Source organism: Podarcis gaigeae, assembly GCF_964106915.1.
Source record: "Podarcis gaigeae genome assembly, chromosome: 3".
NCBI classification, from domain to species: Eukaryota; Metazoa; Chordata; class Lepidosauria; order Squamata; family Lacertidae; genus Podarcis; species Podarcis gaigeae.
In genome coordinates, this window is record NC_139680.1 from 5,982,417 (window position 1) to 6,010,023 (window position 27,607).

Sequence of the window (27,607 nt, forward strand, 5' to 3'; positions counted from 1 at the left end):
TTATGAGTAGTTTAATCTTTGCTTATTTTCTAACCTAGATCCTAGCTGCATCATTGCAGCTTTAAAATAATGTCCTTTTTACAGGCTTCCCATTCAACTCCTGCTGTAATGCTCTTCAGCAAGACAGGTAGTTTTAGTTGTCTGATACCACTGTTCTGTAGGTGACATGATAGAAGGCACCCACATTTAGCAATTGTAACCTTTAAACTGAATGATCCCAAGTATGTTGAACTGTGGCTGTTGTGAGCTCAACTTTACTAGAGCCCAGTGTAAGAGAGATTTGCTTACAAAGAACCGAGGGTTTTTGTTATTGCTGTTCTTCAACTGGGAGACAAAACAGGAAGCAGCAGTGACGTGTGGGTATGTACACTCAAGCTAACCTGCTATTGTTGCTTTATGAACATGCTTTTAGGAATAACAAGACATCCCAGTTATAGCTCAGTTGTATGTCTTGCAACCCAAAATGTCCTGTACATTTGAACTCCCTGAAGCTGTAGTCATAGCACTTTTTGAAACTTCCAAGTCCCTGCTGGGGGCAAGAACTTAAAATATAAACAAGTAGAGGAGATGAGAACCTATCATCTCGTTGCATTTCAGCTGCTTCTGAGAAAAATACTCATATGACTGACACATGGGAGTGTTACAATGGAACGTGCATCAGAGTGGCTTTTGAAGATTAGCCTTTTCCTCTTCTCACAGTGACTGTTCTACCCCCACTGTCAGAGGCGGGCATCTCAGGTGTGCAGGGGGCTGTTGCACTCATTTCCTGCTTACAGGCTTTCCACAGGCTTGGTTGGCCACTATGAGAACAGGAGGCTGCAGAAGATCGGCCACTGGTTTGATCCAGCAGGCTCTGCACCACTCAAATACTGAGGAGGACCTGCCCTACAACTAACAGGACGTAATTTACACAGCTCTTTGTGTTTTCAGGAGAATGGTTAGAACTTGCCAAGATTAACCGGCTGCTTAACTTCAGCAAATAGGCACAGAAGGGTCCTCTATTATACTAATAAAGTATGGTGCCTACATTAACCATGTGAAACTGGCTAAGCACCCAGTTGTCAAAATGGGTTCATCAGCAAGATCTGCTCTCCCTTTTGCCAGGGTCTTAACTTCAATAGCCTGGTTCTCAGTGTTAAACCTGCTAGAACCCGAATTAACTCTGCATACAAGGAGGAATCAAGGAGGCAATCAGATTACAAGTTTGTTAATCAGAGGTTATTTGAGTACAATGGGTATATAGATTTCGTACACTTTTATTCAAGAACCTATTTGCATCCTAGGTGTTTTCTGCACTTCAGAAATGAATTTAAATGATTGTGCTCAATGAATTCACTGCATGAAAGGTTTCAGAAGTAGTTTCAGAATAACCAAAATTCCTTGAACACAAAATATTCTAGCTGGATATCTTCTACGTAAGAACCATTTTGATCAAAACAGTACACTATCACCCTCAAAGCATGTTAGGAATTGATCCACTAAGCACATCTCATTATGAAGTACACTTTATTGTGAAGTTCAAGAGCATATTCAAAGTTTCAGTAATTTCAATCTTCTGACAACAGTATGAAGACTTAAGGTACTATGTATTCCAGTTGTGGATGCAAATCACGTTTATCCCAATAATGGGATGAGTAATCATTTTAGTGATTTGCTAATACACTTGCCTCTCAACATATCTAACTGGCATATTTTGCAGTCACATCTGGTTGTTTTCTTGCAAAAAAGCCTTAATGGCAGTTTTAATCTCTTTTAAAAGAGAGATTATTTAATCAAGTTGGTAACTTTAAAACCCAGATAACAGGCACTAATGGATTAGTTTCTCTGTACAAGACGTGGTCGCTGTAGCAATAAATCAAGTTTTGAGTTTTTGCTCAAACTTACATTTTAGAGTCTTCCTGCTGCACAAAGTTACATTAGTCATCTGGTTATTTCCTTGATAACCAGTTCCCACCGCTCCAGCTTCCTTGTGCATAACCAAGCCAACCAATAAATTGCACTAAGTTTTATTAAAGTCAACAGTATTTGATTGTGAGAGAATGGAAGTAACATTATTTAGAAAAGACATAACATCAGATTTTAACATCACCTTGTTAGTTTGAAGTCATTCATATATTAGGAAAATACTGCTTTCCTCTTCTATGACAGAGCAAGAGACACAAGGTATTTCTAAATGAAATCATTTAGAAAGTTCCAGACACTTAGGAGCAGGGAGGGGGAGAATATGGTACATTTAGAGTGATTATGATTCTATAAACAATGTTATAAGATTTTGTGTTCCAAGTATAGCATACACGCCAGAAACACCATGGCAACTTTTAGTCATTTAAGCCATACTTGCTAGTTATTTGTTCGGCTGGGAAGGTATGGTCCAGGAAAAGGTTCTAAAGTGCCATTACTGCACATAAAAAGGTACATTTGGGGCACAATGCAAGCCTTTCCGCTTTGCCATAAGAATTAAGACAATACTTAATCACCATACAGTTTGATATTACTTCCAATAAGTACAATATTTATTAAACATTTCTTCAGTTTGTTACATATTGTGCAACAAATTACAATGTTCTGCAGCCACAAATTATATGCAGAGTATTAAGAAAAATCAGCATCTTGGATCCAAAGAGCTACTTTAGGATTGCCCAAGGTCTAAGGCATTGCCAATGGAAATCTGCAACTTTCCTTTCAGGGGCAGCCACCCCCACCCCCAATGAAACATGCCTCAGTTTTTAAAAAAAATAATAGTTTGCCTGGGAGAGGTACAAGTAGAGTCCAAACCTGCCTTGGGCGCACAGAACTAATTAGTGCAGTTCTTTGGATCAAAGACAGATTGTAATCTCTCCATTTACAACTCTACAAGGAACTAGCAAATCAGATCTTACATAGAACATGTGTCTTACTGAACTTTATGCATGGAAAAGTGACAAGACACAGTTGTGCTGTTGGATACAAAAAAGGCTATACTTCATCTTCAGAAGACTAAACCTGACATCTAAACATGCCAATATGATCAGAACAAAATAATATATTCCAAGTTTAGCCAACCACAGGAAACGATCTGGTATAAGAAAAAGCAACAAGGATTACACGCATTTTATAAACCAGCACACAAAAGGTTTAACATATTTCTGAAAATGAAGTTAGCTTTATTGAATCGGGGGAATAAAAAAGTCAGTATTGACCATTTACAATCTCTGACCTTTGTGGAGACGATAAGAATCTGTTGTAGTGCAGCTACATACAGTACAATTCAGGCATTTTTTTCAGTTGGGTTCAGGTTTCAGATTCATTGCAAATGGGGAGGAGAGTTTTAGCAGCAACCTCCACTAGACTGCTTGACGGGAGTGCTCTGAATTTTAACATTGGACTTCTCTGCACCACCTGCTGTAGCTCCAGGACCCATCCGTTTTTTGATCTCAGCAGCCATGGTCATGAAAGACTGTTCTACATTTGTTGCATTCTTTGCACTGGTTTCCAAAAAAGGAATCCCAAGGGAATCTGCAAATTCCTGTAGGTAAAGCATATCAGTGTTATTTATGCTGTCCAGAACTTGGAGAAAAATAAAGTAGCTCTGCATTTTGCCACTGTACACGAGCAAGTCAGGTGTATATTAATGCCTTACTACCAAAGTCAACACCATCCTTTTATTAGGTACATTTTACGTATCTTGAATCATTGGTACTAGGACTGTGTGATTTATGGATAGACTGCTGAAAACCAGCTTAAAGTCCAGATCGTGATAAAGGTTTGATAATTTTTTGGCCACGCAATACATCCCCACTCTGCTCCCGAGGGGTGGAAGCAGTTGCTGAACTCCTTGCTGCTAAATGCCACTGTGCTTGCAAGGAGTGTGCTATCAGCTGGCTATGTAGTCCTTTATTGCAGAGTAAATAGGTACCACTCCGGTGGGAAGGTAAACAGTGTTTCCGTGCACTGCTCTGGTTCACCACAAGCAGCTTGGTCATGCTGGCCACATGACCCGGAAGCTGTATGCCAGCTCCCTCGGCCAATAAAGTGAGATGAGCACCGCAACCCCAGAGTCGTCCGCAACTGGACCTAATGGCCAGGGGTCCCTTTACCTTTTTAAAGCATTTTACTGCCATGTAAAGGGCTGCTAGCCAGCTCTAAAGCAGCTCTGCACCCTGTTGTCCAGGGAAGCAGGAAAAAGGAGTGGAATTAAGCACAACCAATTGTAATCTGCTCTCTTTGGAGGCTGTCCTTATCATTGCTCTGTCTGGCAATGGATCTCTTGCAATGGAAATTGTTCCTAGAGGGAACTGGAGAGGAGGGATGCAGAAACCAAAATTGCCCTCATAGGGACAGTGGAGGAAATCATGACCGTGGATTTGGTTCATGAGACCTTGCAGAGGGAAGTGGGACCACACTTGCCAAAGCCTCTATGTTGTGATTCTTCTGCAAGAAACTTTCTCCCTCTGTTTTTTAAAAAAGATAATTCCCTCCCCCTCTCCCCACCACTTGTTGATCTCCTATTCTTTAGTTGCAACTGCAAACCTGCTTCTAGGCAAAACGAGGTTTAGGAGGAGTCAGGCTTGGAAAAGATGTTCTCCCCCCACCCCAATTTCCTAGCTTACAACTTATATCCTAGTAGCCCCAGTGGACTTCTTTAAAGCGTTTTCCACTGCTATTTCTGGTTGAAACTGGCCAACTTGGAAATAACTTGACTCCAGGCCCTTAAGTGCCTCTTAAATTTCACCCCCACCCCCCAGTCAAGAAATGGTTGAGTTTTCAGGTGGGCAGGCAATGATTGATTCCCCCCCCCCAATTCAATGAGTGACTAAACAACTGGGCATTTTTTACACACACACACACACACACACACACACACACACACACACACACACAACAACAACAACTGCCAATCATTACACAACTGTTCTCTAACTAAAGAGCAATATTGTCTTTTTAATTTAGTGAATAGCACTTCTAAAAAAATTAAAGTAGACACTGAACACTTTAAAAACAAGGGTATCCCTGGGGTGTGAAGTTCTCCTTTCACTTGTTCATGGTTATGTTTTTGGTACATTCCTGGGGAGTTTTAAAAAGTGCAAAAAAATTCCTCCCCCCAAAGAAAATGCAAGGAAGTGCTGCAGGAGAACAATGTTCTTGGCTAGGGCTGGGCAATGCATTGTCCAAAACTGGTGTGAAGTTCACATCCAGGAATCAACGGCTTTCCCCTCCCCACCTTCATTCTTATTTCAGACATTGTCATATATATTGTTATATCATGACATTTAGCTGGTGATATAGCACAATGTTGAAAACCAGATATTGCCCAGCCCTACACCACCTTAGCCCATATCCAAAGTCAGAACTGTTGCAATTATTTTTAAAAAATTGTAAAATCAGTTGACGTACCTTTGCTGTTGTATAGTCTACTACTTTCTTTGTGGTCAGATCACACTTGTTCCCTACCAACAACTTGTTAACATTTTCACTGGCATAACGATCTATTTCTTGAAGCCACTGTTTTACATTATTGAAAGACTCCTGGAACATAAGGTGGTATATGTTAAATATTGCCTTTATCTTGTACAAGTGTATGAGAGAACTTGAAAAGTTGCTATAAGCTAGCTTAAAGCTCACCCCAGCAATTTTTTATTTTTAAACTGGACAGATTTTTGGACTAAGGTACTTAAAACACACTCTTCTTAGCTCCATCACTTCTTCCTGTGGCTTCAGCCAAGGAAAAGGACCTTGTCAAGCACGAGATCTTTCCTTCAGAGAGCCACAATAGCAATGTAAATAAGCTGCATTTAAAGCCATTTGGTGTGTGTGTAAACTCTAAAACAGACACCTTTCTGGTCACCTAAAGGTAAAGGTAAAGGTACCCCTGCCGGTACGGGCCAGTCTTGACAGACTCTGGGGTTGTGCGCCCATCTCACTCAAGAGGCCAGGGGCCAGCGCTGTCCGGAGACACTTCCGGGTCACGTGGTCAGCGTGACATCGCTGCTCTGGCGAGCCAGAGCCGCACACAGAAACGCCGTTTACCTTCCCGCTGGTAAGCTGTCCCTATTTATCTACTTGCACCCGGAGGTGCTTTCGAACTGCTAGGTTGGCAGGCTTCTGGTCACCTAGGAAGGAATAATTGAAAGACTGCCAGGAAAAGTGGAGCAGGAGGCTCAGAGGGTAGAACTACCACTTTATATGAGCCTCCTCTCTGCACACAAGCTTTTGACACCTATGTACAAAGTTTACATTTCCCCATGGTTTGCTCAGAAACCATAAACAAGCTTTTAGACACTTATTTTCTCAAAGGCAAAACAAAGGCCAAGTGCTTACCTGATCTGTAACATCATACACAACTATGATGCCATGAGCTCCTCTGTAGTAACTAGAAGTGATAGTTCGAAATCTCTCCTGGCCTGCCGTATCCCACTACAAAAAAGCAAAAGGGAACTTAGAAAATGGCATCTGTTCAGAGATGCAGCTCACTCTATTGCAATAGAGAAAAGGGGGAAATGGGGAAAGTGAAAAGGAGTTCTGTAAATTCTTTCAGTGATCCTTTATGGACTGCTCTGAAGTACCTGCCACAAAAAAGACGACACCTTTACACTACTGAAGTGAAATTGAAAGATACTGCCATACATACAATGTCAACTGTAAAACATGTGACTATTCAAGGACCCTCAGTACATTTCCCCACCCCAGCAGCCCCCTCTCTAAATAGCACCTGGCTTTAAAGAGTGAAGGATCAAACCCTCAACAGTGAGGGCTAGCAGCAGCCCTGCCATCATGCATCTTCAATTAGCAGCCAAGAAGCTCAGAAATAAACAGCACAGTGATGTGGAGCAGCAACATGGTAATTTCCCTGGTCTGGCAGCCGTTGTACTACTAACTTCAGTGAATTGCAATTCAGAAGCTTTTTACATATTTGTTTAAGGTCCTTAGTTTTTGGAGAGCTGCACTGGTCTTGAAAGTGCAAAGGCTTTTGGATGGTCACTGCTGTGCCATGGAGCACAAAGGACAATTGAAATGTGAAATCTCATGGGAGCCTTTGCTTTTGAAGTGTTCTGTAGAACTCAAGATTTCCCACATTCAATGCATCAAACACAGACTGCAAATTTGGGAGGGTCAAATGAGCCAGGCTTACCTTTGCAGAAGCTGCATGTTTATTATTTAAGACCTCAAAAAGCAGGAGAAGTCCTGCTGCCTGCCATCTCCCCCAAAAGGATGCAAGGCAAAAGTGACAGACCCCAGGAGACACGGCCTTTGCTGCTGTCTACTTTCACAGCTTAAAGGGAAAATGCTACCACCAGGAAGGTAAGCTCTCTCCTCCTCACCTCCCCAATTCGTATTTCCACCCCTCAAATTACTGGAACGCACCTGGTCAGTGCTCAAAATTAGCCAGGCGCCGGTCACATTTCATGACTGGCGGCTGGGCCTTTGCAAAGGCGTGCAGATGGCCGGGCGCCATATTTTGCACCCTAGCTGTGGTGGGAGATGCGGCAAAGACAAAAACTGCCCTGAGGTTGCTGCTGAAGAGCCATTTGTGACTGCCACCTGGAGCCCCTCCCCTGTGAATGGGGAGCTGCTGCTTGTTCTGCCCTCCATGGAGCTCCTGGCTCAACCCAACCCTGCCACCCCCTCGCCCCACAAGGCAGCAGGAGTGTTCTTGCCGCCACTGCCTTCTCCTATTTTCCATTCCTCCCTTTCCCTCCGCTCTCCCTTCTGCAGCCCCAAGCTCTGCTCACCCAACTCTTGAGTAAGCCACTGAGTTTCTCCGGCTGAGGGCGCAGACTCCAAAGTAAAATTAAGAACAGTTTCCCAGATTCATTTGACTACTATGCTGAGAGGGACAGGGGAGGAAAGGAGAGCGTTCCCCAGGCAGCACAGAGAGGGGAAAGTGCCTTGTATGTTGGTTTAGATCAGGGGTCTGCAACCCGCGGCTCTGGAGCCACATGTGGCTCTTTTACACCTTTGCCGCGGCTCCGGGGTGGATACTAGCGAGGGGAGGAGGCGCACTGTGCACCCCGACACTCCCCACTGTGGCGGGCGCTGTACTGGCTGTGACGTCGCCTTCCCGCCTGCCCGCCACATTGTAAGGGGCATGTATGCTGGTCACTCTTTTGAAGGGGAGTGAAGAACACACACACGCAAAAAGGTAACTTGTTAATTTAACGTTTATTTCTATGAGGAGGAGTAATTCTGAGGGGTCAAACAAAGAAATAATAATAAAAAAGTGACAAAAAGTTATTTTTATAATGACGAGTTTTGCGGCTCACAGGTTTTTTTTCTTCGGAAATGGGTCCAAGTGGCTCTTTTTGTCTTAAAGGTTGCAGACCCCTGGTTTAGATCATGGGTAAGCAAACTAAGGCCCGGGGGACGGATGCAGCCCAATTGCATTCTCAATCCGGCCCGCGGACAGTCCGGGAATCAGTGTGTTTTTACATGAGTAGAATGTGTCCTTTTATTTAAAATGCATCTCTGGGTTATTTGTGGGGCACAGGAATGTGTTCATTATTATTATTTCCCCCAAAATATAGTCCACAAGGTCTGAGGGACAGTGGATGGGCCCCCTCCTAAATAGGTCTGCATGAAGTTGCAGCTGGGGGCGGGGGCTGCTTCTGGGTTGGGGCTGTGTGTGTTTCTCTACCAGACACAGTCATTTTCTCGTGATTCCAGCCCAATCCAACACATTAAACCTGAAGAGGTCAGCTCAGCAGTTGTTCACAGCTCTTTTTTCTCCGTGTGTGAGAGTGTGCATGTGTGTGTATTTGCAACTCTTTTCTCTCTCTCCCTCTGGTGGGAATTGTGTATTAGATCATGCGTTTCAAAAAAACAAAAAACAAACAAATAGAAAGTGCTATCACGGTTTTTTGGAGGGGGGAATAGTGACTAGCCATTTTATTTTTGTGACTGAAACCCAGGTTCCAGGCGCCGTGTGGTGAATAGCTTTTCTAACACTGCACCTGGCTCGCCCCTTCCCCATTTATAGCCAAAGGTTCTCAGAATTTGAAAGTTCCATTCTCAGTGTCACCAAAAGTCATGCAGAACCTAACTTGAGAAAGTCCTTTTAAATTCTACGTCAGCTATGGACAGACCATGAATACAAAGAACAAGACAAGACTGCACCACTATCATGCATTTCAGTACATATCTAAACCATGGTTTATTGCTGCTCTGCCCAGCTGTGGAGCAATGCAGGTCTGCTTACGCCATATAGCCAGTCCTATGACTAGAAGTGCCACTAAAACACTCCAGCCTGTGCCATATGTGGAATTAGTGTCAAATGTTGATCACACATTATCAAATAGGTTTCTGCTTCCCATACAAATGGATTCAAGTTACAAGAAAGGAGATTTCAATGAAACACCAGGAAGAAATTTCTGACAGTAAGAATTTCAACAGTGAAACGGACTCCCTTGGAAGGTGGTGGACGTTTTTCATTGGAGATTTTAAAGCAGAAATTAGATGGCCATCTGTCATGCATGCTTGAGATTCCTGCATTGAAGGGTTGGACTAGATGACCCTCAGAGTCCCTTCTAATTTTATAATTCCAAGTGTTCAGGAGATTTACAGCTTCTATAAGCAACCTAAATTTCTTCCTAAACCTGCTTGCATATACCTTTTCAGCTATTTATCCACTATCTTAAGGAAACTCAGGGTGGATAAAAATCAAAGTTTTTTTAATAAAATAAATAAATCAGATTTTTAAAATTTAAATTGGATTTATAAAAATAAAATGCTTTTGAAGGAAAAATCTTTCTAAAGATAGTTTTCTATTTAAGTTACATTATAGTCCAAAGGCTATTCATCAGGAAATAAAGATTTGTTTTCAATTATGTAGCATGAGGCTTTATATGCAATGTTTAATTTTTTTGGTAAATGAATTCCATTAATCCATCACAACGTCATGATCTTCCAGAGGTTTCTGTAAGATTATTTGGGGCAGTTTTTCTAAGGAGGGTATTATCACAGATGCTTGTTTTTGCAGTTTTCAAAAGTGTGAATTTGTGTCTGCAGAGATAACATGCCTTTTCTTCACAGGAAAAATGTTATAAAATAAATAAACAAAGTTGAGGGGAAAACCTTAATCCCATTGTTCCTCTGCAAATTTATATACACAGAATCAACCCCTTACTTCTTAAATGCTAAGTTCCAAGAGGTTCAATGAATAGATTGTTTGGAGTGGAATAGATCTGCACAAGTAGCTAAGTGTGAAGCAGTAAAAATAAAAGTGCAAACTTGTGAGCAGAATACTCTGCAAGTCTTGGGATCTTTGTGTAATAATTATGCAAGTCAGTTGCATGTCTGTGTGACTCAGACTTGAGGCAAGTGCTGAAGGCACTTCAAGGCTGGCAACCTCTATCCAATCCCACTGGGTTCAGCAACTGCACTAACACTTAACTATACAGAATAGGCACCTGAATGTAGAAGCAAATCTAAAGGGATGGTTGGTGGTGGAAATACAGAAGTTTTAAGTTTTTCATGTATTTTTGTGACTGAAACCCAGGTTCCAGGCGCCTTGTGGTAAATAGCCTTTCTAACACTGCTCAGTCTAAGTTTTTTTTTTTTTTGGTTTTTTAAATGTTTAACCACATCAGTTAACAAACATGGAAACATATGCTATAATGTTATTGTTTTAGTTAAAGAAATGATTTAAGTTATTATTAAGGAAATGATTTCTCCTTCCAATGAAACACAGCAGAAAAGTTGTCCAAATATAAACAGTTAATTTATTAAACCTCACAATAATTTCATAATTATCTGTCTACGTATTTCTAATAGTATAACCAAATTAGTATTTTTTATATAAAAACTACTCTGAAAATTTATTATTCCAAAAATGAAATCTTCATCTGGTTGTAAATATTAAGATTATACCAGCAAGAATGAGTCTTTCTGTAAAAAAAGTGATTTAAATCGATTCTTACTGACTAGTGATTTAAATCGATTTGATTTAAACCAAATCCACCCTGGGGACACTACAGCCCTATTACTGTTTCTGCATAGGCCTTTCACAGCTAACCCCGGCCTTAACCCTTAACTATTTCAGATACAGAATCTCATCTCACTGTATCAAATATTTTGACAGACTTTGATTCTACGTAAGAGGATTGCAGAACCTTGAGTTTAGTCCACTGTGCACCTGAGGCGTCCAACACAAGCATTTCCCCTACCCCAATTAGAAAGCATAGCTGGAAAAAGGGGTGGCATACCTCAAGAAATACAAATTTGCAAACAATACAAACCACTGACAGATAGTTGGCTTAACATGAACAGGCTCTTAATGGGCTATAGCAGGGAAATGCATTAGATAACATATGAAAACTAGCTTCAGTAAAGAAATAGAGTAGAACCTTATGCAAATAACACAGCCATAACCACGTGCAATCTCACGACCAAATTAAGTCATCTTTGATATTGCCCAAGGATATAAGCTCTCCAAGAGGAGTAAGGAACCTGTGTCCTTCCAAATTAACTCCCAACTGCCATCAGCCTTAGCCAGCATGGCTGCAGGTCCAGGGGTCCGGCAATATCTGGAGGGTCCAGGTTCCCCACCCCTGCTCTGAATCTTACTCTGTTGTCCTTAGTTTGCTGCTCCCTAGTATATCCCAAAGTGTCACGATTGCACTTGGTTTTCACTGTGTTCAGGGTTAATGGAGCCTGTTAACTGCATAATTGCAGAAGTCTCTTTGCATTTAGCACATTAAGATACACCAGATTTCCCAGACTTGTAGTTTGCCAATTGTTTAATTTAGAAATATCGCCTTGCTTAGCAGAGAATACAAACAGCAGTCAAGCTGATTGAAATGAAAAGTCTTCCCTGGAAAAGAGCCTATAAGAGTTCATTGTTGGCTTCTGCACAAGGTTTCCTACTCCTCCCCAGCACAGACAAAAGCAGGTTATTTTGCTTCAGGGAGTCAGAACATAGCAGCAGGAACTTAAGTCAGAAACCAAACAAGTTTCCAGTTTTAAAACAGGAGCAGGAACCATATCAACGGGAACAAATTGTAAGGCCAAACGTTGCAATAACAACAACAACAACAACAACAACAACAACACTTGACTTGAAATCACCAGACTGCATTTTAATTAAACATGGGTAAAAAAATCACAATTCCCCAAACTATCTGATTAGCAGCAGTAAAGCACGTGGACCATTCATTCAGCTCCTACTTCTAATATTTAACAGCACTACAGAAATTAACAAATGGGGCTGGATTCAACTAAGCAGTTGCACAATAAATCCTAATAGTGGTACAGGGCTGACCCCTTCTCTTCACCCGCCCCCTGTCCCAAATCAGCACTGGGGGTGTCCCCCCCCCCCCAAGAACAGCACATAGGAGAGATTGCACTGAAGGGACAATCATACTTGCAGAATGTTGAATTCCTCCCATGAACTAGATTAGACTCACCAAGCAGAACAGGGGATACTTACTATCTGAAGTTTGATTGTTTTCCCATCTAACTCTATAGTTCTGATTTTAAAGTCCACGCCAATTGTGCTGATGTAGCTTTCTGTGTACGTGTCATCCTAAATGGGAGAAGAGAAGAGAAAAGAAAAGAATATCCACCATTTACAAATCAGCAACACTGTGTCCTACAAAGGCAAAACCACAATCAAGACAAGTCAAGGTTCTGGAAAGGGTGGAGCTGAAGCCATTATACCAGCCTGTACTCTCACCTTGCGTAAAAAGTGATGCAACTATATGCACCAGCAAAGGTAAGGTGTCATGGCTCACTGCAGACACGACTTGCAGTCAAAGTTTGGCCACAGTCACAACTATTGCAATATATATTTCAATAATGCAATGGGTGAGGAAACCTTAAACCACTATCTGCCTGGTGTCACAGTAAGGGCTGATTCAAGTAATTCTGTCAGGGACAGAAAAGGAGCGAGAAAAGGCATGCTCAAACAGAAAAGCATGAATTATCAATATGGTGTGTGGTTTTCCATTGAACCATGCATTCCCCATTACCAACCCCAAAATATTGGGTGGGATTCAACTAAGTTATTGCACAAGTGGAATTGTACAAGGAAACTCCTTCCTCCCATCTGTTCTGGGGTTTTCATCATACCTCTGCAAATTAAGGGATGGCATAGGGCACATTCAGGGGGAAGAGAGGGAGAAGTCCTGTTGTGCAAGCAGAGGTTGTTCTGCTCACACAATTATTTAGTTAAATACTGTCCGCAGTTTATATTAATCAGTTTATTGTTCAATTATACCTTACTCACATGCTATATAGAGCTATTTGCTCTACATGAGAAGTTTGGGCTCAGCCTTTGTAAGATGTTATTTTTCCTGGGAATTCCCAATTACACAAAAAACCATTATAATGCACTGCATGAGTTCGCTGGGCCCTAGGAGTGGTTTTACCCAAAGAGGTTCTTTCTGCTCCAGGTTGGTTTTAACTCTTATTGTGCAAATATTTACTTACTTACTATTTATTTACTTGTTCTGACATTGTTGTTTTAAGAAAAAAACTATTAAACTGTTGGGATTATTGAGATACATTGGACACCCTTTTCATTATATTACTATGAAGCAAATATCTCCTCTAGACATTATTTGTTTCTGTTTTGTTCTTCTTCTGGGTTATAAGTCCAGTATTTTGCTCACACATATTTTCTGGTTTTGCCTCTAGGGCTTCCCAATAACTTAAATTCCTCATTGGGCTAACACTGTGGAGTCTATTGTACCCAAACAGCTTTTGTGTTCGACTATGTTTTTGGACGCAGACGGCGCTGTGGTCTAAACCACTGAGCCTAGGACTTGCCAATCAGAAGGTCGGCGATTCGAATCCCTGTGACGGATTGAGCTCCCGTTGCTCGGTCCCTGCTCCTGCCCACCTAGCAGTTCGAAAGCACGTCAAAGTGCAAGTAGATAAATAGGTACCGCTCCGGCAGGAAGGTAAATGGCATTTCCATGCGCTGCTCTGGTTCACCAGAAGCGGCTTAGTTCTGCTGGCCACATGACCCAGAAGCTGTACCCCGGCTCACTCGCCCAGCAACCTGAGTCGTCCACGACTGGACTTAACGGTCAGGGGTCCCTTTACCTTTAATGTTTTTGGGTCATGATGATACCAATAAAATCTTCATTAACTTGTGAATTAAGTGTTGTTGACTCTTAAGATAAGCAATAAGGGACTTTCAAAGCAGTTTATGATGTAGCATGGAGCCTGCTTTTCAAAGTGAAAAGCATCAGGCATGCTCAAGATTCTGGCCTACCGATTCTCCCCTGCTGCCAAGTCTTAGATAAGTTATTGTATTTTAGTGTTTTGTTGGAAGCCGCCCAGAGTGGCTGGGGAAACCCAGCCAGATGGGTGGGGTATAAATAATAAATTATTATATTATTATTAGATTTAGTGAAGGAAAGAATAAGACAGACAACCATCACAATGTTCCTCCCTGAGTTATAAACTAAATGTAGAACTTCACTGTCTTGTGCAAAATTAGGCACAACTCACAGCTGCAAACCTTAGCATACTTATTCCAAGTATACTTTGAACTCCATGCAACTGTCCTATTGAACTCCACGCAATTTACTTTCAATTTAATTGTGCATAAAATTAAGCTAAGAGTTCGACCTGCTTGTGTTTCGTATTCTACAAATATTACAAATCATAGGATTAGTTCTCAATATGGCCTACAGTTATCATGTGGTAATTGCAAAGATCATATAGCAGCATGTTCAAAGAGCCTGTGTTTTGATAGCTCTCCATTCAAGCTACCAAAGGAAGGAAGCTTATCAAGCAGGAATTTTTTTCACTCATCAGCTGGCATCTGAACCAATCATGCAAATGAGCTTGGCATAATTGCACAGCAAGGAGAATTCAACAATATGCAAGTTTTCAGGTGTATATGCAACTAAAAAACTAAACTTCAGTTCTGCCTGCTAGAATTTGAATTTTTGAATCCATTTGAATTTGGGGTTCTCCATACAAGGAGAACTCCTTTTCATGTGACTGTAAATTGGTATTTTCTTTGGATTATGATTAGCCAGTAGGAAAGAAAAACCAGGAAACCTGGAACACATTCATTTTTGCATTACAATCAGTTTTCAAGGTTAATCGTTAACAAAAAGTTGAAGAGGCATGACAACTTACTGCAAACCTAAGCAGAAGGCAAGATTTTCCAACACCAGAGTCTCCAATCAGAAGCAGCTTGAATAAATAGTCACTGAAAAGAGAAAACCATAATTAAATCTACTATAGTATGGCACATAGCAATTGAAACTGTTGGTTCATAATACACTTTGTTCTATTTCTATCACAAACTAGGGAAATTTCACACCCGTGTGTGTGTGTATGAGAGACCTATACAGTGGTACCTCGGGTTACATACGCTTCAGGATACACACTCCGCTAACCCAGAAATAGTGCTTCAGGTTAAGAACTTTGCTTCAGGATGAGAACAGAAATCGTGCAGCAGCAGCGTGGGAGGCCCCATTAGCTAAAGTGGCGCTTCATGTTAAGAACAGCTTCAGGTTAAGAACGGACCTCTGGAACGAATTAAGTACTCAGTCCGAAGTACCACTGTATAAGTAATGCTTGTACCTAAAGTACAAATTTAAAACTAAATTCCATGGTTACCTGGAACTACACTTTTGTGAAGGTACTGAAAAAGGTTAAAGATCCTTAAGTTTCTTCAAAAAAACTACAAGGCTGTCCAGATGGGAACTGCTAGTTGTAGAACCTGGTCAGCTGGTTCCACAAGGTGATGTTAGGTGACTATTGTTCCACACACTGGCGCGAGTGTCATCGTGTTCCATAGGGCTCTATCTTGTCTTTGGACATCATCCACTGAATTGGAGTCTTATTTAACGTCTAAATGAAACTACAGGTTAGGGCACCTGGGCTAAGTGTCAACAGTATATAGATTACAACTAGCTTCACATCTTTTCATCCAATCCAGGTGAAGCAGTGGGCATTCTGAACCAGGAACCTAGATTGCTAATGGACTGGATGAGGGTCAATAAACAGACAAGAGAGAAGCACTGTTGGGGGTGCTCCTAGCTGTTTATTGAGGCTCTGGTATCTTGGAGCACCTTTCATAAGCTACAGTCATCTATACTCTGGTACCCTCCCTGGGTGACCACTGCAATGCATTATACATGGGGCCCTCCCCAGAGATGCTCACCTAGCACCTACTGTCTTTTAAATGCCAGGTGAATAATGTCCTGTTCATCAAAGCCTTTTAGCTTCATTTTTGGATACTGTACTAAAGCTACCCCTCAGGCTGTGTGCTGTTGCTAATATTTTAGCTGCTTTTTCATACTACATATGTTGTTGGGGTTTTAAATTATCTTCTTTGTAACATTCACCTTGAAAAATGGTTTACCATGTTGCAAACTGTCTAGAGCAGGCTTCCTCAACCTCAGCCCTCCAGATGTTTTGGGACTACAATTCCCATCATCCCTGACCACTGGACCTGCTAGCTAGGGATCATGGGAGTTGTAGGCCAAAAGCATCTGGAGGGCCGAGGTTGAGGAAGCCTGGTCTAGAGGACCCAGTAGGATGAACAATATTCAAGTGTGACAAATACATAAAGGCTTCAGAGACACTTTCTAGCCCTTAAGAAGAGGTATGCACCATTGTAGAGATTGTTCAAGCTCCTGCTGTGAATCCTATGAATAATAGGATGCTTAGGACATTTGTGATAGCATGATTGTGGAAGCCAGAAAAGAAAACATTGCTATTCTCAGGAGACTTCTCAATACAGTTACTTAAAAAACACTAGGCTAACGACTAATGACAACATGGAATATGTTTTCAATAGAAGAGGGATCATGGGAAGACCACGGAGTTTGTGTAGGTAGGAGAGAACTCTCACAAACCTGAAGAACAGTCCCAATGCCACATATAACTTATAACCCTCTTTAAAACATTGGAAATCCCATTTTTATTAAGATTGCTGTGAAAAGCCTTTTGAACACCTAAGCTTTACTACTTGCCATAGATTGCATTACAAAGAACCCAGTATGCATCAAGAGCAATACTAGTTTCAGGTGATCATAAATCCCCTAGAGTAGCTGAAAGTAAATAATGAACAGCAATTATAGAAAGGCTTTGTATATGCAACACCACAATCCTAAACTCATTACTTGGACAAAGTAAAACTCAAATAAGATTGACTTCCAATTAGTTTAGGATTAAAATTCAAGAGTAAGAAGGGGTAGAATAATGAAAGCTAAAGGGTTCAACTAGTATGTGTGCCCCATGTTTGTTCCATGCCACGTTTAGAAGGAATAGATAATGCACAAACCACTTAAGTCCAGTATGTCATATTTATTTAAATATATAGATTACAAGCAATTATGAATACACTGAGTTGCCGCTGACCTATCTCAGTATTAGCAGCTGCTAACATGATACACTTTCAGGAAATGTTTGTCTTAAAACCTTGACTGTTCAGAGAATAACACTCACAACAGTGCCAAGACTTCCTTAGAACAGATTTCTTGTTTAGCACTCCATGTTGTTAGCTTTACCTAACCAAAATAATGTGACTGTCTGTACTGCATTAACTACTATGGCAGCTGTCATTAGGGCCAGTTAAGAGTATAGGAGACATAAGGGAAGCTCATCAGAAGCACCTATTCTATTTTTAAGTGCCCTAGAATAGTTGCAAAAATTCAAATGCATTTTGCAGATTTGACATTGGAATGAGGACCTCTCACTTTAACAGTATCAAGCAAGTTAACACTGATTAACCAGGACATTAAAAGCGCTGTTATTGTTCAACGAAGTCTCTGTCCTGACAGTAACATTGAATCACTCGTTCAAAAGCATTTTCATCTTAAAAAGAACAATCTTATTATTACATTTATATCCCACTTTTTCTCCAATGAAGGCAGGTTTTCCTAACCCACTAACACTGCTTCAGTCTAATATGGATTGAATTTCAGTTTATTGGTTCTCATCCAGTCCATTACTGGATGAGAAACACTGGTCCAGAACATCCACTGTCACACCTACAGATGCAAAAGAGCTGTGTGTCATCAGCATATTGAAGACAATATACTCCAAAACTCTGGACAACCCTCCCCCACACTAAAGACTTCACAGGACCGAAGAGCACTCCCTAAGCATCATCCTCTGAAAATGGCCATCCAAGTAGGACCAGAATCACTGCAATGCGATGCCACCCACTGCTAACTCAGACAGCTGCTCCAGAAGTATACCATGGCTGATGGTATGGAAAGCAGTTGAGGGGTTGAGAATTAACAAGGACTCATTACCCTGTCTCTCTCCTGACAGAGGTCATCCTAGCGTGTAACCAAAACAGGAATGTATAATCAATTTATTTCCTAGGCTTCCCATGTTCATCTGCATGTTTCTCCTCTTCCTCTATTGTTTTGTTGCATCCACTTTCAGAATGAAAGGTCCCTGGGCCACTACAAATACATAAAATACAGTCCATTCTTCAGAATATCTGAACTGGGAAATCAGCAATACCAGAGAACATTTGATTTTTATGTGCTAAAACGTGCTATTATTAAAACATGCTAAGTACAGTCGTACCTTGGATCCCAAACGCCTTGCAAGTCGAAGTGAGTGTTCCGGTTTGTGAACGTTCTTTAGAACCCGAATGTCTGACGCGGCTTCTGATTGGTTGCAGGAGCTTCCTGCAGCCAATTGGAAGCCACGCCTTGGTTTCCAAATGTTTTGGAAGTTGAACGGAATTCCGGAATGGATTCCGTTCGACTTTCGAGGTGCCACTGTAGTTATTATTTTATTCATATTAAGCACTCACTTCTTACTGATTTCAAGGGCTGGGAGCAAAAGAACTGTGCAACTAGTTTTACATGTCCAATGGCATTTCACGGGAATGATTCACTTGCACGTTAGCCTCTCCTACTATTGTGCAAACTAGTTCTGAAACCAAGGATACTTCCATAAGGATCTGGCACACCAGACTGCATTCTTCACAAAGGCAAAAAGAGCAACTGACCTTCACAAGTCCTTGGATGGGCCTAAAGTAGCTCACTAAATCCCTGCCATTACTATACGGACTATAGTCATTACATTCTTCATTAATCCATACACAAGATGCAGCCCTTTTTGGAAATACTGGATTAAAACAAACATTTGCAGCAAATAATTATTCACTGCTGATCTCCTATTTTAGACACACCAGAAACTGAAATGAACTTTTGTCATCAGAATCATCCATTTTATTTCCATATTGCCCTTCCTCACATGGGAGCTTAAGGAGATGAAGATTAAAAAATCCAAAAATAATTGAAAGCACCTAAAAATCACACCTCAAAAATTAAAAAAGCATTGGTAGGTATTTGGGGAGGCAGCCCTTTACATTCTTGGGCCCCACACCATTTGGGGCTTTACACCAGTATCAGCACCTTGAATTGGTCCTGGTACCACACACAGTCTCAGCTTGCTGCCCTGCTGAGCAGGGAGTTCGGCCACCTGGGCCTCCAGGGAAAGTCTGGAATTAAGGAAGAAGCCCAAGCTAAATACCTCAAAGGGAGCACAACCCTAACCAGAACAAGTTGTCTCCCCAGTTTCTGGAGATGAGATCCACCAATCTACAACACCTCCAGATCATCAGCATTCAGCCTCAGTTTATTGTCCCCCATCTAGCCCATCATTCATCCCCACACTGGTCCAGCACAGCCTCTCCGATGCAGGTGGAATGGAGAGAGAAGAGAGTATCACTCCAAATTTTAGGATGACAATTCCCAGCAGCTTCATAGAAGTATGAAACAACATGGTGGACAGAATGTACCCCCACAGAGCAATACACCACAAGTGCCACAAGGTCAAGCAGCCGTTCCCCAGCACTACCCCCTCTGGTAACAATCCTGCAGGTAGGAGCAGGAATGCTGTTAACATGGTCAAACACTGCTAAGAGATCAAAAGCCATCCTAGTCAAAAATCTCCCTGGCCCCTCTCTCCAAAGGTTATCAATAATCAAGATGACCAAGATGTTTCAGGGTCAAATCCAGATCTGAAGATAGACTGCCTCAGCTTTGACAGAAAAGGGAGGGTGGGGGAAAGCTTTGCGGAGGGAACAGTAGCTGAGAGGGGGGAGGCTTCGCTTCCCTGCCTGGCCATGCAGAGGGGGCTGGGAGAAAGCCATCCTTTGCAGCGCTGGGGAGGGGGAAGAAATTAGGAAAGCTCCACCTGACAGAGGGAGGGAGACAGTGATAGAAAATGGGATAAGAATGCTAGGAGTCATGTGGCTTCTGGGACCTAGGTTGCAGGCGCCAAAACAAAATGTCTAAGCACCATTAAAAAAAAAAAAGTTGCTGCCCCACTACCAAACCGGGCAGCCTTGAGGAAAAAAAAGGTGCTGGGCAAATCAGGGAAGCTGCAGGGTAGTGTGGCACCAAAAGACATGTATTTTGCTACCACTCTATCCTGTCAAACACCTGCTTCACCGTCAGCACAGAACAAAAAAAGATGTGTTTTTTGGCTGCTGTGCTACCGGGCAAAGAAGGCGTGTGTCATTTGCTACCACTGTGGCTGGCAGGCCAGCTGGCTGCAACCAGGCAGGTGGAGATGCTAGGTGCCAAGGGTGGCTCCTGAACATTTCCATCCTGTCAGAAAGGGCTGGCTACCTGATACAAAATGCGACTAGTACCTGGCTAATTTCAAATGCTGGAGGGAGAATAGGCGGAGGAGGCGGCAGCAGCAGCAAGAGCGCTCCTGCTGCTGTCGCCTTGTGGAGCAAGAGGGTCATGGGGTTGTTTGGAGCCATAACGCACCTGACGCCGAAGTCCGGCAGCCGTGGGAGCCACTTAAGAAGTTGCAGCAGCAGAACAAGCAGCTCCACAACTGCAGTGCCAGTAGGGCTCCAGGCAGCCGCCGCCGCAAACAGCTTCTCGGCAGCATCCACAGCAGCAGGGGGTGGGTGTCTGTATGCCATTGATTGTGCCACTTGCCGTGTCGGCACCCTGCTGTTGCCTTTGCCCCTGCTCCCTGCCGCCATGAGCAGCCTTTTGCTACCTGGCCTCAAGAGTCACTGCCTCAGCTCCAACAAAACTGAGCCGAGGTGGCCTCTGCTGAGTGGGTAAAAAAGGAAGAGGAAGTGGCTTGGCACCGGTGGATGTTTTGGCGGCAGGGGAAGCCGCAGAGAATGGCAGCCTTATTATTAGTGGAGCCGCTGAAACGTGGTGAGCTAGACCTGCTGTGGGGAATCCCCTGGCTCATGCAGCACCAAAAGATGTGGTTCTTTTGGTGCTGTGCAAGCCGTGAGATCTGTGGGGCACCGCGGCACAAATGGGACTAGACAATGTGTTTTGGAGCCCCACAACCCAGGTTCCAGGCGCCATGTGGCACGTAGCTTTGAACACTGCCTCAGATGTCATAACCTAACCCTCACATCATACCTTTCCTCAACCCTGCTGACCCATGCTCTGAGCTCTCCCTGTCCCCCATCTCCCAGTCACATGCTCTTTTCTTACTAATTTCAACAGAACACAAGAAGAGAAACTAAATCCAGCCATAATCAAGTGTGGGATGCAACAACAAATTAGATTGTAGGAACCCAAGTTTAGACTGGCAGCATTTCTGTGCAGTACTTTAGCCATATAATGCTAAAAAGATGTGTATCTTAGCTTTTTCTTCACCATTCATGCAGATCAAATGGGTTTCTAAAGTTGGTAGTATTAGTACCACTCTAACATCCTATTGCAAATCAAAGTACCGTATTTTTCGCCCTATAGGACGCACCGGCCCATAGGACGCAACTAGTTTTTTTGGGGGGAAATCAAGGGGAAAAATTTTATTTCCCCCCCCCAGGTTTGCGCAGCCACCCCCAAGCTAGAAGAGGGAGACAGAGCGCTCTGTCTCCCTCTTCTGCCTTCAGGGACAGCCTCTCTAGCCTCCGTGGGGCAGCAGCTTGCCCCGCTGTCCCCCGAGTTTGTGGGGCTGGCAGGGGGGGAGAAGCAAGCTTGCTTCTCCCCCCGCCAGCCTCCAGACCAGGTCGGGGAATAACGGGTGTGGCGGCGCTCCGCCTCCCCGCTATCCCCCGAGCTTGTGGGGCTGGCAGGGGGGAGAAGCAAGCTTGCTTCCCCCCCCTGCCAGCCTCCAGACCAGGTCGAGGAATAGCAGGGTGGCAGCGCTGCGCCTCCTCACTGTCCCCCGAGCTTTTGGGCTGCAGGCTGCTGCCCGCAAGCCTTGTGAGCCCGCGGGACCTCCCGCCGGGCTTGCAAGACTTGCGGATAGCTTCCTGAAGCCTGGAGAGCGAGAGGGGTTGGTGCGCACCGACCCCTCTCGCTCTCCAGGCTTCAGCGAAAGCCTGCATTCGCCCCATAGGATGCACACACATTTCCCCTTCATTTTTGGAGGGGAAAAAGTGCATCCTATAGGGCGAAAAATATGGTAACATGTGAAAACACAACCCGAGTCTCTTGAAGGCTGGGGCACAATCTGTCCAAAATTAAGTGCTGTCCAAAATTAAGTAGTACCTACTTAACTTTCTCTCAGCTGTGGGAGGATTTTGTCTTTGGTAACTTGCTGTTTTTTAATAATGAGCTGTTTCCGCATCCCCACAATGAACTGACTATATTTCCTAATCACATCCACCCTCCCGATAATTCAGCAGACTCCTAGCAAACTTCACATTGGCACTCTTTAAAATAATCACTGCTCCACAGTCAACAGATGCTCCTCCTGAAATTATTTATCAGACAAGACAGATTTATGTCAAATTATCTGGTACCTATGAGCTCACGTCAAAGACACAATAAGATATCACTCAGTATTCCAATCTGAAACATCAAGAAACTTGTTACTGCAATTTAAATATCCACTGCATATCAAAACAAGCTCTGTTGTTGTTGTCTTTTAAAAAGGGGGTGTTAGGATGAAACATTGATACAACACCTGACCATTTCTTTAATGCTTCTGTTGCAGAATACTGTATTAGAGCTGGGGCACTGTTGGGTACTAAAATGACTCACAGCACAGGCTCATGAAATAAATTTGCAGAAAATGTGCATATGCTAATTTACATGCATGGGTGCAAAATTTGGGCTGAATTTCATAGGGGAAACTTTTTTGCCTCTTGCTATGGGTTTCCAAAAGAATTTCACTGGTATAGTGGGTTATAGCCATTGCTAATCCTGTTCAGAGTAGACCTAGTGAAGTTAATTAACATGGCTAACTTAGGTTGATTAATTTCAGTGGGTCTACTTTGAGAAGAACTTAATAAATGGATTGGGTCCTACACCTCACCTACATTCTATATGCACCTATTAAAAACTAGAAGAAATCTTGTCCAATATCTAACATAACACTCATGGTCTCTTTCACAAACACTTCTCCTTCCACATGCCATGCAGCTATTGCATATATTCACAAGTCCCCTATCACCAGTCAATACCATTGACACACGATACTCAACAACCATGATCTATACTAGAATTGGGAAGCAAATGAAAACAGAGGGTGGTGGGGCCTCAAAGCACTGTGCTTTGCAATTCACCCAGCCATCCTACAGGCAGGTTTATTTTTATTTTTTTTGGACTGGGGGAGGTGAGAAGAACCATGGTCTAGCACAAAAGACCCAGGGTCAGTCCCCAACATCACCCCTGCCTAGTGTCCCCATACAAAGTTTTGAGAGTCATAATAAATTTAGATTTACTGCCCTACGGTGTCACTGTTGTTGCCAGAAGCAGAACATGATCTCCTGATAGCAGCCTACACAGTTCTCAAGAGAGGAGGAACTTAAAAAAGTGCAAGGGTCAAAGAAGTTCAACAGTTAAACCATTTTAAACAGCTAAATAACTTCTTTTCTTAGAAGCTATCACTGTGATGCAGCAACATTGCAAAATTAACGTTAAGCCCACAAAGCATTTTGTAAGCATCATGTGGTGAGCACATGACCAGCAGCTAAGTGAAGGGTAGACATCTATGTCAAGCAGTCAATAGCAATTGGTTGAAAAGTGTGTTAGATGAACTGCCAGAATGAGACAAGACTTCACTTTATTGCTTACAGCTTAAATTTAGGGAACTCAACTAAGCTTTACTACATTTTAATACAAAACAGCAGGGTTCATTAGAAAATAAGCTTGTATGGCAGCCTTAAGGGCGTAAGTAAAGTAGGCCTGCTATGTGCGCAATTGCTTCTCAGTGTAGAGGAGAAAATATCATTAACTTTTCATGACGTGTCATAAAATCTTCTCACTCCCCATCTGTGACCACTGCTGTTTGTAACCCAAACTCCCATGGGACAACATTACAGGCTTCTTTCATTCGCCTTCACGTTTGTTAAGTTTCTAATACATTTTGAAGACAGCTGAAGCCCGAAAGTGTTTCAGTAGTGTAAACAGAGTCAACTGCTAAGTGCAATTTTCAGCCAACAATTTCTTGCCTCAATTGTTAAATCCACTAGATGGCTACTCCCAGCTTCATTCCACTTCCTGCACTATGGAAATAATACTGACTTCTCTTTTAGGGTAGCTGCCTGTTAAAGCAGGGCTGAAACCACAGTCTGGGTTGACTGTGCTCCTATATGGCCGGAGTAGAGAATCCGATCCAACCCCCCTCTATCTGACCCTTGAGATTCTCCCCAGTCACACCCTCTAGTATTTGTGCTCTGCTGGAATGTGTTCTTCTTAACTATGGAAGTGCCTCTTGCTTGTCTGGATGGGTGACAGAAGGACGGGTATGAGTACTAAAGTACTGTACAAAGGTAAAACTTACATTCATTGCTCCACCCATTTTTGCCTCTGGACCTGCTCACCTGACAACCTCCATAAAGTTGCACAGAAAAGAATGCAGCCCTTGCGTTCCCCATCCCTGCTAAAATTTATTTATTTTTTAAAAAAATATTGACCACACTTTCAAATAAAATATTGCAAGGCAGTAAACCACCTAAAAACACCAATACGGGAACCTGAGGTGCTCAGAATTTGTGGTCTATCTTCACATTTGTGTAAGAGCAATCCAAGTCCATCATAACAGAGAGCGAGGACAGGAGATAGTCTGCACCACTACTTCTGTACTGTCCCTCCTATATTCTGAAGCACATAGTGACACTGATACCAGTTTTTCCAGTCTTTTGCAGCTGGCCAACTAAGCCGCATGTTCACCTGAATCTCAGATCCCTTCACTAAGATACTGATGCTACTAAACTAAACTTAAAGGAGTTTGGACAAGACAGCAGGCCTTCAGGGGGCAAACAACGAAAATTGGGACAGGGGAGGCTGGGAAGAGAAAGCGGTAGGTGGAAAAGACAAATATGGGAGAGTTGGAAGATAGCAACAAAGATGCAGTTGTAGAGACTTGTAAGAAAAACAGTGAAGGGTGTCGCTGAGATACCTAAGTGAAGATAGAGACTGCACCTGCAAAGAGGGAAAGAGTCCCATGGGGTATAAAGAGAACAGAAGAAATGTTGAGAGAGAGAAGTTCAGGGAGGCCTGTAGCCAGGGGGTGGGAGAGGAATAAATACACTTATGGGTCACAGAGAAAAAGAGGAGGCGAAGAGAGAGATTACAATTAAAAGTTACAGCTGAGGGCACAAAGCAGGGGTCAGAGCACAGGACTTAAACCTGGGAGACCATTCAGTCACAACTCATGCAAGAGATGTAGATCATGCTGGGCAAAATTTTCCTGCATTGCAGAGGGCTGGACTAAATGATCCTCATGGTCCCTTCTAAATCTACAATTCTATGATTCTATCCTGGGTAACTTTGGGCTAGTTAGCTATCCTATATCAAAGGAATGTTGTGAGGATTGAAAAGAGGCGAGCCACATATACTGCTCACTGGAGAAAAAGTGGGTGCTTTTTTTAAACAACTCCTACTGACTTTCAGAGATTAAAATACTAACACAGCTCTAGTGTGTTAGTGAAAGCATTCTACACAGTGTGATTTGAGTTGTGCACCTCTGCTATAAGATTTGCCAGCAAGTATGCATACTACTACTTAGCATCTGGGCTCCACAATTTAAAGTTTGAGTTGCATACAACATAGGTGTGCAGAACACAAAGGCACAAGAACGGAACCGGGCAAAACCATATCTCACAAACACTTTTTAAGAGATTGTTTTGCCCGAATCTGTTCTTGTGCCTTTATGTTCTGCGCACCTATGGTGAATGCAACTCAAACGTTAAATAGCGGAGCCCAGACGCTAAGTAGTAGTATGCACACTTGCACACTATAGTAGCAGAGGTGCACAACTCACATCACGCTATATATCTCTCCACAGCAGGAACTGTTAGCGCGAATGTCATCAGGAAGCTACCTGTGACATCCATTCCCCTAATACTGGGGGCCCTTTTATAGATCCTCGCCGGCCAAATGCGCCCAAACCGTCCCCCTCCCGGCCCCACAACAGGACTTGGGGGGGGGGACCCTCAGGCACATTCCATTCCACCAGTTCGTCTCCACAGGACCCCCCCCCCGCCCCAATATCCCATTAATACCACTTTTTCACAGGCCCTTCAGCCCCCTGCTTTCTGCGGCTGGGAGGCCGGTGGGAGCAACTCACCGCCCCCCACCCCCGGGTCCAGCCCCCTTCACCTCAGAGATATTTGGTCCCCCCCCGCACCTACTCCTGCTCTTCGACTTCCGCGTCGCCCCCCAACCCGGAATTAGGGTTCCCCCCTCCCCCTAATCGCCCCCCCGGCCCACACGCAGGCGCAGAGCGACCCTCCCCTGGCGCGGCGCTACTCACTATTCGGGATTCATGCTTGACATGTCAGCGGGGCCCCGCGGCCTGTGAAGAACGAGCTCGCTCCGCGGAGCAGGCGGCGGTCAGACCCACCGGTGGCGGCGGCGGCTCCTCCCGGCGGTCAGGCTCCCTTTATCCGACCGAGCAGCGGAGGGGCGAGCGGAAGGCAGCACCGGCAAACGGACGCGGCGTCTCCCTTCTTGGCCGGGCTCCACTCCTCCCCTCACAGGCGGCGGCGGCGGCGGCGGCGTCAGGCAGCGTCCGCTCCGGCACCCAGATCCCAAAATGGCTGCCGGCCCCGCGAACCAGGAAACAGAGAGGCATCCGAGAGGAGGGGCCGGGCTTACATTGCGGCGGCCGAGCGGGGGAGGCTTTCTCGGGGCACGCCGGGAAATGAAGTCTCCGAGGGAGGAGGCGGCCCTCGGCCCGCCGCGGAGGCGTCAGCGGGAAGAGAACTCAGTTTCCCGACGGCACCCTCGGCGCAGCTGGCGCGTGCGCGTTCCGGGTCGCCTGTCTCCCCCGCGGCTTCCCGGTTGACTCAACTCCGATGTTCTGGGAGCGGATTGGCTGGCGGGCGAGGCCGGCCGGGTTAACGTCAGCAAGGAAACGTGGCAGCTCGGGCGAGCCGTTGACCTCGCCGGACGGGAGGGAGGGGGCGGGGCCTGGCAGCCTTTGTGGGCGGAGCCACGCTGGCAGGCGGAGGGCGGGATTCGAACTGAGGGGCAAAGTTACCTCTGGACCTGATCCGAGTCCCAGAACAGCAGGGCCGGCCCACCCGTGAGGCAAGGGGAGGAGGCTGCCTCAGGAGGCAGGGTCTACAGGAGCGGCAGATCCTGATGTAGATCTTTATTCTCAAAAAAAAATTATTGGTTTTCACAACATTATAAACCAGCAAACACATAAAACAAACAAGCATAAATCATAGCCTTATTAAAAATTACACTTATTAACATTGTTAAGTGACTTCCTCGCTTCCCCTTGGTTGCATGTCCTTTTAATG

General features: G+C 43.8%; 2 protein-coding genes across 4 annotated transcripts in view; one reads left to right on the forward strand and one right to left on the reverse strand.

The window, feature by feature from the left end:
* Positions 1-27,607, forward strand: part of SLC1A4 (solute carrier family 1 member 4) — a 308,345-nt gene that overhangs the window by 65,652 nt on the left and 215,086 nt on the right. The gene's annotated exons all lie outside the window — the stretch shown is intronic.
* Positions 1,490-27,202, reverse strand: RAB1A (RAB1A, member RAS oncogene family). The gene is made up of 6 exons (XM_083730878.1): positions 26,611-27,202; positions 15,070-15,142; positions 12,401-12,496; positions 6,298-6,393; positions 5,374-5,505; positions 1,490-3,505 (listed from the first exon to the last, which is right to left on the reverse strand). The coding sequence occupies exons 1-6, from the start codon at positions 26,631-26,633 to the stop codon at positions 3,308-3,310; spliced, it is 618 nt and encodes a 205-aa protein (XP_083587004.1). The 5' UTR covers positions 26,634-27,202; the 3' UTR covers positions 1,490-3,307.